This window comes from Eublepharis macularius, chromosome 17 (assembly GCF_028583425.1).
Source record: "Eublepharis macularius isolate TG4126 chromosome 17, MPM_Emac_v1.0, whole genome shotgun sequence".
NCBI lineage: Eukaryota > Metazoa > Chordata > Lepidosauria > Squamata > Eublepharidae > Eublepharis > Eublepharis macularius.
In genome coordinates this window covers 12,816,168-12,827,317 of record NC_072806.1, presented here as the reverse complement: position 1 = coordinate 12,827,317, position 11,150 = coordinate 12,816,168, and the positions used below count along the sequence as shown (strand labels likewise).

Sequence of the window (11,150 nt, the reverse complement as noted above, 5' to 3'; positions counted from 1 at the left end):
TTTTGAAATGTAATCAACCTTACAGGCTTGTTGTGAGGGTAAAAGGGAGGATGACAGTGTCACTTGTGCTATCTTGTGCACCTTTGAGAAAAGATGAGGGGAGAAATATAAGAGACACTCTGGCCTCTGGGATGTCAAAGTGCAGGCTGAGCATGATGCTTTGCTTTATAGTAGTGCAGTAGTAATATAGTAGTGTGGCGTAGTGGGAGACTTAGAGCCAAGCTACAAGTGACGCCTGACACAGGTTGGACACTTGTCAGCTTCCCTCAAGTTTTGATGGGAAATGTAGGCGTCCTGGTCTTTCAGCTTGGCTCTCCATTACAGCTGCAAGACCAGGATGCCTACATTTCCCATCAAAACTTGAGGGAAGCTAACAAGTGTCCAACCTGTGTCAGGCGTCACTTGTAGCTTGGCTCTCAGGTTCAAATTCCCACTTTTCCTTGGAATCTTCACAATGTCAGCCTAAATGACCTCACAGGGTTGTTGTGAGAATTAAAATGGAGAGAAGAATGTTGTAAGCTGCTTTGAGTGCCCACTGGGGACAAAGGTGGGGTATAAATGAAATAAATAAGTAAATAAATAAAATATGATTACACGTAGCCTTGGTTTTCTACCAGGCCTACTTGGTGGGAATTTTAGTATTAAATTTTTACTAAATAAATAAGTTTCAGTAGCAGTCAGAAACCACCCAGTTTATCCTCCCACGAGTAAGCCAGGAGCACTAACTGTAGGTTGTGTTGTATGATAACAGCTTTCCCTGATTTCTCAATGCACGGAAGAAGTACTTAATAATAATAATAGTAACATTCAATTTAATGTTACAACTTAATACCCACTCGGTGTGGTTTGCAAAGTGTGTTGTTATTATCCTCACAACAATTACTCTGTGAGGTAGGTGGGGCTGAGAGAGCTCTGAAAGAGCTGTGACTGACCCAAGGTCACCCAGCTGGCTTCAAGTGGAGGAGTGGGGAATCAAACCTGGCTCTCCAGATTAGAGTCCTGCTGCTCTCAACCACTACACCAAACTGGCTTAAACATTGTGGAAAAATGCAGGGAGTACTCTTAATGAAACCAACAAGACCATGGGAATGCATTCTCTGCTGTTATTTCCCCATTCTGGATTTTTACAAAGCAAAGCCACCAGACTTCTTGTGTGGGGCAAAAGTTCTGCCCTTGTTCTCCTAGGAATTCTTCCGCATGAACTAGGCAGAATTCAGACATCAGTTGGCTTGCCCAAACCTTTTCCTGCTACACTCACCCCCAGCTGGAATTTAAGAATATGCATTGGACAGGTTATGGTTCTTTTGGATCACTCCTGATAGAAGGAAAGGTTGAACGCTGTTAGGGAGATGCTTTTTACTTGGCTTGAAGGTTCCCTCAGCCGGTGTGTGTAGTATGCTCTGAGGTAGTTTCAGGAATGGCAAGAGACTGTAATGGACAGGAGGGAACATCTGCAGTAATCGAGCATCCAATGGGAGAAGAACAGGCAGCCAACAGTCTAAAGATTGACCCTACTTGGGGTCATAACATGGGCAGATCTTGATGGAATAAGAGCCAAGCTACAAGAGACAAATTACACGAGGACACACACGTGAAGGCTGTCTCAACGTTAGCCGGGAAGCTGAGTTTTAAAAGTGGCCGGAAGGCTCCGTCAATTTCCCTTCTCTACAGAGCCAGCAAAGATGGCTCCTCAGAGGGTTTGTTAATTTCCTTTTTGCCTCTGGAAGGCTCTGTCAGTTTCACCTCCCCTTCTAGGAGGCAAAGAGGAAATAAACAAATGCCCTAAGCAGCAATCTCTCTGGTGCTGTAAGGAGGGGAAATTGACAGAGCCCCCCCCCCTCGCCCCTATCTCTTTTAAAACTCAGCTTCCCGGCTAACATTGCGACTCCCTTTATGTGTGTATCCTCGTGTAATTCGTCTCTTGTTCCTTAGCTCTATGAGAACTGGAGAGACCCATCTCAGCAAGTAAATTAGCAACAAGAGTTCCACATAACAGGTGGTGATAGGGGAACAAATTGTCTCCTCTCTGGAACCTTTAAGACACTAGAACAGCAGGCTTTGAGTCCAAGAAGATTTTCAGAGCATAAGCTTTCAAGACTCAGGGCTCCCTTCTTCAGAATGAATCTCATGCCATACGATACTCAGAGCCTCTGTGGAGCTCTAACTTTTGAAAGTTTACACTCTGAAAAACATGTCGGTCTCTCTGGTGCCACTGGACTCAATGCCTGCTGTTCTAATGCAGACCAACATGGCTACCTAAAGCTTCTATGACAGTAGGTGCGGGTATCGCAATGTTTTTGCTTATTTATATATTGATACTCTGCCTTCCCTTTGCAGCTCATGGCAGCCTACAATGTCAAAAATTAAAAACATATAAAATATACCAAGAACTCAATGTGAGCTGCCTCTAAGCTTTGTCAAAAGGTGGGATATAAATAGTTTAATGTACATATAAATTAAATAAATAGGGGAAGGGGAAAGGTTAAGAGACAGGGGTTCCACAGGTATCTTCACTACCGACCTTAAACTCTATCTCTTACATGTCTTAAAAATTTTGGGGGGAAATAGTCCCATAGCCTGTAGGGCAACCAAAGAAGTTTCTGACCAAAGATCCATGCATGAATGCTTTTTGATGTCTTATATCACCAATGATCTGTAACCACTAGAAGCCTGGCAGACGGGGCTCAGAGTTTGCTTCTCCGTCTAAGAAACTTGTCTCTGGAGTAAAGAAATGGCTTGACCTAAGTTCTGCGCCATTTCTGTATTATGTATTCCTCTTACTCTCTGAAATCTAATCTTTGCTAAGAGTTACTATATATCTTTTTTGCCTCTGGTCCCTGGATTCCTTTCGGCGTCCAATGGTATTTCCTTCTGCCTCCGTCCCTGGCTCTAGTACACCAAAAAATACATTCATGTTCTTATAAGGTTTTGCAAGCAGTCCTGGTGATGATATGGATGTTAAAATCCTTACATCAAAATTAAAAATGCAAATATGGTTACCTCTAGGTTTGCTAGAATACATTTTTAAGAGATTTAAGAGGTAGTATATTTGGGATGGTATCTATGCAAATGGCATGTGCTCCAATGAAGACGGAATTGATCAGGTATTCAAGGCCGTATCTGTTAGCTGGTAAGCTTATGACCTGCAGCCCCACATGAAGATTTCTGGGTAGAACCGCTGCAAGACTACAAGCAGGGAGACAGACATCTGAAGGCTTTACACGTTCGAAAGAAGCAACACTAGCATGTTGGAGAGAAAATTCTGTGTTAACTTTCCAATGAAATGCTAGTTTTCTACCTGCAGGGAGCTTTCAAACATTTCACGCCCAGTGGTACAGTCTAGCAACAGACACCCCATAAGGCTTCTGATCTTGGCTTTCATAGTTGTATCCTTGGCCAAATCTCATTCTTTTTTGACCGATTTTTGCAGAGTGGTTGTCTTTACAATAAAAGCAAAGACTTTGTGTGTAGCTTTATGTGTGTGTGTAGCTAGTTACCATTTGAGGATGGCTATGATCATTGTAGTATAAAGTGGTTAGGTAACACAGCAAGAAGGGGGATAGCAGAAGGTGTTGGACGAGCGATTCAAATTCCAATCCCACCTCAGCTATGAAGTTGGGTCACTGAGTGACCTTGGCTCAGTCACTCTCTCTCAGCCTAACCTACCTAAAAAGGCTGTTGTGAAAATAAAAAGGGGCTGGTTGACCATCTCTTTGTTCTTCACCATATCATAGGTGGGCACCAGTCACCATTTCCTCTTCAGAGGTTTTTGCAGTTGAACACAGCCTCACCATTCCAGAAAGCAGAATATGGTGACCTGTTGATCTTTCCATTTTCGGCTTGTCCATCCAATGCATTTCATAAGCTCTTGACAAATTTTGTAACGTCAGTTACAATGACCTCTGCAGATGGAAGGGAGAAGATTCCGTAGCCAAAAAGGCTGATGACTCCATGGATACCTCCTTTGGCATGGGACAATGTTACCGGTACACCATTGTCCTCTAGCCGTTTCTTGTACAAGAGTCCGTCGTCTCTAACCACATCAAACTCACAGATTGAAATGTATGTCTGGGGGAGTTTGCAGATGACAGCATCTTCAGCAAAGAGAGGCGAAAACGTTTCACTCAAAATTTCTTTGATCTGTTCGTACACCTGCGGCTTAAACTTATATAAGGCAGGATCCTGGGGTTTGTAGCCTCTGACCTTGAATTCTTTGGGAACAAGATCTGCATTTACCCACTTACTATATTTTAGTTTCAGATCTTCAGGAACGTGGCAACTCTCCAAGACATCATTGATAATGGATTTGTCCTTCTTAAGATAAAGGCAGCAGAAATAGATCACAAATTCTCTCCACATGATTGGCACCCTTCTGTTTTGTTGATAGGAAGGCAAATAGAAGTCCATCCCCTGCAAAGCTGGGTAGATCAAAACCTGCGCGTGCATTTTGGGGAGATCTGTCCTGTCCACCAGCCATTGACAAATGCGCGTTGCAAAGTTTGCACCACAGCTGTCCCCGCTAATGATAATGCGACTAGGATCCGCACCAAAATCTTCAGCATTCTTCATGAAATGGACAGTTGCCTTGAGACATTCAGTATATTGATTTGGGTATGGGTTCTCTGGACCCAACTGGTACCTGTGGAAAACAAAAGTGGTCACTGCTCTTGGTGCAAGATGAATGGTGAGCTGCACTCAGATCACCTAACTGCAGGGCTTTTTTTCAGCTGGAATGCGGTGGAATGGAGTTCTGGAACCTCTTGAAAATGGTCACATGGCTGGTGGCCCCACCCCCTGATCTCCAGACAGAGGGGAGTTTAGAATGCCCTCAGCACCAAGCATGTGACCACTTTTGCCAAGGGCGATTTAAACTTTTAAAAACTCCTCTCTTATTTCAGCTGACCCAAAGTGACATTGTTGGTCCTGGGAGCATGCAGACACTTTGCTCACTTTGCATGCGTACATGTGGTACCAGGGGAACCACCTCCCGCTAAGAGTTGCCCCCTGTGCTGGCAACCCACTGAGTTCCACCACCTCTTTTCCCAGAAAAAAAGCCCTGCCTAACTATAATGTGCTCTACATGAGTCTCCCTTTGAAAACCTGTGTTTAAACTTCAGTAGGTTCAGAATACAGAGGCCAAGCTATTGTTGGGGGCTAGATACAGCACTCATACAACACTCTGTGATGAAAGATCTAGACTAGCTACCCATCTGTTTCCAGGAACAAGTCAAAGTGCTTGTTCTTTCCCTTTAAGGTCCCAAACAAGTGGCAACAAGAAACAGGGCCTTTTCAGTGGTGGCACCTTTGCTTTTGAATGCCCTCTTCCTTGAACAGGTTGCCACAACTGAAGCTTAAGACTATGCACATCCAACTTTCTCCTTTCTACTGGTATTGGCCATCGGAGATTGATTAACCTATTCAGTTGTAGAAGCAGACAGATTTCCAGGATACGTTGGTAGCAGAAAAATTGACCCTTCCTCAACAATATCCCTTGAAACCAGTATGATAATCCTCATTTAGATCAAGAGTTCACAATTTCTGATGTGAACAAGTAACATAATGAAGTGTGGGGGGAGGGAGAGAAATGGATTTTTACCATGATTATAGTTTTCTTTGTTCTTTTGTTGTTTATAGTGTTAACCAAACATAATTTTTTTTAAAAAAATTCACCTTCAAAATTCCAGAATGAATAAAAAATTGGATCTCCCTCCCATGTTATTAAAATTGTACACAATTTCAGCTCTAATTGAGGGTTTCAAAGATATGATTCACATGCAACCATGACACAGAGAGGTTACTTACCCAACAGCCACAACCACTGAATCAGTTTCTTTGGCAAAATGTCGCAATACTCTCTCATAGGCATCTGAAAGTGAGCATTTGTGTTGGTCTTATTTATTTGTTTAAAATATTTCGCAACATCCTCAAGGCAGCTGACAAAACTTGAATTAGAGCTAAATTTCTTGCTAACTTGTTAGTGGGGCATAACTTTACCTCTGATATTGACAAATTCGTTTTTTTGTTATCTGATACTGATTCATTTGTCACTAGCAGAGTATCCGTGTTTACCTTAGCTGCAAAAAAGATTAGGGCCAAGATTGTTTCCTCAGAAACCTAACCTTTCTCATAACTATCTGGTATTTTTTAAGGTCCCATTTTAATTGTATTTTATTTTATTATTTTAATAACTGTATTTTATGCTTGTAAGATAGATGTTTATTTTTACTGTTTTTAACTTTGGCCATTTCCACACACGTTGAATAATGCACTTTCAGTGCACTTTAGCAATCCTTTGGAAGTGGATTTTTTTGTTCCACACATGGGCTGCTTCCACACACGTTGGATAATCCACTTTCAATACTCTTTAGTGAATATTTGGAACTGCTTTTCCATGTGTGGAACAAAAAATCCACTTCCAAAGGATTGCTAAAGTGCATTGAAAGTGCATTATTCAACGTATGTGGAAATGGTCTTTGTATTGTGACAGCCTTTGGCCATATACAATTAAACCTACTACTACTACTAAAACTAACGGTGTTTCTTGAAAGCCCATGTCTCCCATCAAAGAACAGACATCATAAAAATCAGTACATTCCCAATATTTTTTAGATTTTACTGAATTAAAAAGAATACAAAGGGATTCCTCTTTGCAAGGTTCAGTGAGATCAGTTGCAATTTCAACATGGCGTTCCTTGCTTACCAATGCTTCCGTAAGTACCAGCCCCTCCATGGAGGTACACGAACCCTTTCCTTTTTCGGGCAGCTGGCCTTTTAGGCTGATAGACCCTCACTCTCACACCATCAAAATGCTGGTTCTGAATGAGAAGTGATGAATCCCATAATGAAGGGAGTCCCTGAGTTGCGATTCGTAAAACACCTACTATGCTGTACAGTCCCAAAGTCTCCAAAACGAGGCCCTGTTTATTAGAAGAAAAGAAGAGGAAGCAGCAGGCATTAGCTTGGCAGGGACCGAGATCTGAGATCTGTACTGCTTGTCAAACTGAGTTTAAAGGTGTTTTCAAGTTTCTTCTTTGTCGTGATTTAGTGTTGCATCCTTCTTTTGTTTCCTGCATTGTGCGGAAGTGGAACAAATATGATGAAAACCGTCAGTTAATGAATATAGAGAATTTATATGATGCCTCTGCAGAGACCTACTCAAGGTGGCTCACAAAGTAAAAACAGTACAATAAAATCACAGGAAAACATCGTAAGAATGAACAACATTAAAATGTCAAGTCATTAAAAATCGCATTAAAAAGCATTCAGCGGTCAAAAAGCTTCTCCCTTTTTGTATCCACTTCTGACAAATGTCTAGGGAAATAAATGAGATAGGTCAATATTTGCCACAATCGTAACCAATTATGTGTCACCAGTTATGAACACATTAAAGCTGCCTTATACCAAGTCACATCATTGGTCTGGCTAGGTCTGTCCTAACTACTCTGACTGGCAGAGGCTCTTGATAGCAGATAGCGGATCTCACATCACCTGCTACCTGAACCTTTTAATCGAAGTTAAACCTTTGAGATTCTGAATGCAAAGGGGATGCTCTACCACGGTTCCATGGCTCCACACCTTAAATGCCTTCTGAGCCCTCATTAATCCTACAGGATTTCTCTTTTTTTTTTAGCTAAAGGCCTTTGAAAGAGCACAGTTCTGCACGCTCACCCCAATAACCCCAAGTGAAGTTTTGGATGTTGTTGCCATAACAAAGCTAAATCCCATTGCAAACAAAGGCAGAGAATGTGTTGCGCCATTCTAAACATTACTCAGAAGGAATTCCCTCTGATTTTTCCATTGTACTTACTCCCGTCAGCTCGTACAATATTTCAACCTTAGTCACAGTAATTTAAATGCCTTAGATTTTAAGGGGATCATGTAGTACATATTTGACAATGTTACATAACATACTACAGTAATTCTTACGAAGTCTTCACTATGAATATATCTACCGGTGAGAGCGAAAACATCTACTGTGTGATTCTAAAAGCACATTCCCAAGAACATCCCACCAAACAGACTTGACTAGGATTGTGTGTAGACCTGCTTTAGGATTGCTTTGTTAATGTTTTCAATTTCTAGGCACATTCTGTTTATCATGGATGTAGTAGTAGATGTTGGAAGATGTTTCTACATGGTGGGAGTAAGATGTAGATGAATAGCAGGAGTTTGCTGGTTTGCCTTGGATATTGGTTCTTTTAACCTGTGCTCTTTCTGTGCTGGCTGATCACTTCTTTGTTACGTTGATGACTCAGAATGCCTGTTTGTTTCCTCACTGGTTGTTAATAGTTAGGACATACTCCTGTGATCATTAAGGCTTCAGCCATTTTCAAAAGTGCTCAGTGATCCAGGAAGGGAATAGTAAAGAGTCCAGTAGCACCTTTAAGACTAACCAACTTTATTGTAGCATAAGCTTTCGAGAACCACAGCTCTCTTCGTCAGATGCATGCCATGCGTCTGATGAAGAGAGCTGTGGTTCTCAAAAGCTTATGCTACAATAAAGTTGGTTAGTCTTAAAGGGGCTATTGGACTGTACAGTTTTGCAATGACATACTAACACGGCTAACTCCTCTGGATCTAGGAAGGGAAGAGATTCAGCAGTTTCAAAATGTTCATTTTAATGGAAAGCGCTTGAGATTATGTAGGATAGAAAATCCCAAACAGTCATTCTGGGAATTTCTGCCCTCCTAAATAGTCTGATGTCATCTGCAAACATTCATTTCACCTGGCCGTAGAACTTCTTAAAAAAATAAAAAGACACTGCTCACAGTACAAATATTGGGGATTTCCCCATTTACTTCTTGCCACTTTGATAACTAAATATATATATGCCTCTCCTGCACTTCCTGATTTTTCACCAGCTTCCAATCTATAAGAGGTCCTATTCTCAAACTGCTAGGTTTTCTTAGGTATCTTCAATATGGAGAATTTGGAGTTTCTGTCTTTCCAAACTATGAGCTTGAACAGGTGCATCCTTTTTTTCCTGTTAATTATGACACTCCACAGTACTCAACATTCCATCCCTTCCAGGGCATATTCAGTCCTCATCAGACCTTTTTTTTCATTTTGGTTAATTTACAAAGGCGTATTTTGCTGCATCCATGCATATACAACATTTCATGCAGTTGACAAAACAAAGCCTACCTTGATCGATGGGACTGCCGAATTTCCAAGTGCTTCTTCAAAAGAATGCAAAATCAGTGGTTTCGTTTTAACCAATAGCAGTAACTCTGTCACCAAGTTGAAGTGTCTATGTCTATTTTGGAATCTGAGTTGTTAGTTGTCAGAAATGTTAAACAAATGGCTACCCAAGTTTGTTCCCTAGCCTCTAGAGGCATCCCTCTGAGCAAGTGTTTAAAAGAAAGTTATAGCTTAATAACAGCTATTTTAAAGTTAAGCTTTCATTCATCTATAATGAGCATCTTCTTTGCATAACTGACCTGAGTTCTCTTTATGAGCCCTCTGCTATGTTCACAGTAGACATCAACAGAACAGAATAAAGATAGATCTCTACAGGAACCTTTTTTAGAGAGAGAGTGATCTTGAGAACTCCCCTGGGGAAATCTTGGATGGGTCAGATGGATGGATTTTAGAAGGGAGGGAGGGAGGGAGGGGGAGCACCAGCTACCTTTTTTAAAAAAGTGCCATGTAAATGTTTAGCTGTTAAATTTGTCCTCTTGTCTAACACCCTTGTCTTCCTTGATAAAGTTTTGTCTTATTGTTTCTTTAAAGAGCCAGTTTGGTGTAGTGGTTAAGAGCGGCAGGACTCTAATCTGGAGAGCTGGGTTTGATTCCCCACTCCTCCGCTTGAAGCCAGCTGGGTGACCTTGGGTCAGTCACAGCTCTCTCAAAGCTCTCTCAGCCCCACTCACCTCACAGGGTGTTTGTTTGTAGGGATAATAATAACACACTTTGTAAACCTCTCTGAGTGTGGCATTAAGTGGTCCTGATGGGAGGTATATAAATCAAATGTTATTGTTATTATATTATTAATAAATCTGAGGTTTATAATTCTGGGTGTACAGGAGCAAGAGTCCATTCTGGCACCAAAACTTTGGAATTCTCTCCCTGCAGTGATTATACTGCTTGTTCTTTTTATTTTGCTACTGATTTATTTTTGTTCCCTGACTTGCCAACCTCTCTGTGATTCCCTATGTTGCTTCTTTTAAAATTAAAATGCTATTTTATCAGATTTCTACTTTTCTGGTTTTAACGCTCATCTATTAATTGCATTGCTCTTTGGACTGCTTTCTATTTTTTAGCGCAATTGTTTTTCCTGGAAGCCGTAAGAAACACTGAAATTATTCTCTGAAAGCGAGGTAAGAATGTTTTAAAAGAGCCTAATAATAACAAGAACGAGAAGTTAGTTTAATTCAGGGATGGACAATCATGCTCTTTTTATTCTGTTTTGTTTTCATGTGCAGTAATTTGGAACAGTTTTGGTCTCCCCATTTTTGTATTAATTCATTTCGTTGATGCATTTTATGCATTTTTACTCGAATTATATATTATTTATATGTAGTCATGCATAGAATGTATTGATTGGCTAATCATATTGACAAACATCTACATTTTATAGGAAAAATTTAGTGCAAGAAAACTGAGAAGAGTATGACAACAGGGGAAAAGTTAAAATGAAATGGGGATCTTCAAATCAAAACAGCCAATTTGTGAAATTCAATAACACCCCTAGACAATTTTTTTTAAAGAAATTGTCTTCCCTTAAATACCTGATATAAAAAACTTACCCCTCCTTCTCTAAGCTTCAAGAAAAACTGAGAGAACTTACCAAAGCAAAGACAGCCATGAAGAAAGTGTGATAGAAGCGAACTTTTAGAGGCTGGTCAATTCCTGGAGGCAGGACGGCTGTGAAGTATTGGTGGCAAATGGCACCCAGAAACAAAGCTGGGAAAAGGCATATTGTGACCAGAGAACCTGCTATGAACTTGAAAAAGGATACCATTCCTCTTTGTCTTGAAAATTTTGGTCTGCTTTGATTCTCCACTTGGAATTAGCCTTCCCTTGCTTGCGTCCTCCGTGTGGCTTTGGAGGTGACTAAACAGCACCGGCAGATACACTTGGCAGAAAAGTTTTCAATTATAAAGACACCTTATTAAGAGTTATCTCCACCTCCAACAATGGATTGGTGT

General features: G+C 40.9%; 1 protein-coding gene across 1 annotated transcript; it reads right to left on the bottom strand.

The window, feature by feature from the left end:
* Positions 1-1,854: 1,854 nt before the first annotated feature.
* Positions 1,855-10,919, bottom strand: LOC129344724 (arylacetamide deacetylase-like 4). Its single transcript, XM_055001573.1, has 4 exons — positions 10,790-10,919; positions 6,701-6,917; positions 5,803-5,866; positions 1,855-4,639 (listed from the first exon to the last, which is right to left on the bottom strand). The coding sequence occupies exons 1-4, from the start codon at positions 10,805-10,807 to the stop codon at positions 3,859-3,861; spliced, it is 1,080 nt and encodes a 359-aa protein (XP_054857548.1). The 5' UTR covers positions 10,808-10,919; the 3' UTR covers positions 1,855-3,858.
* Between the last annotated feature and the right edge of the window lie 231 nt (positions 10,920-11,150).

Bases quoted from the DNA above. Each gene is read 5' to 3' on its own strand.
- LOC129344724 (XM_055001573.1), bottom strand. The intron at 5,867-6,700 runs GTAAGCAAGGAA...GCTCACTTTCAG, and splicing joins TGGTACTTACGGAAGCATTG to ATGCCTATGAGAGAGTATTG. The intron at 4,640-5,802 runs GTAAGTAACCTC...TGTTTTCCACAG, and splicing joins TCAGTGGTTGTGGCTGTTGG to GTACCAGTTGGGTCCAGAGA.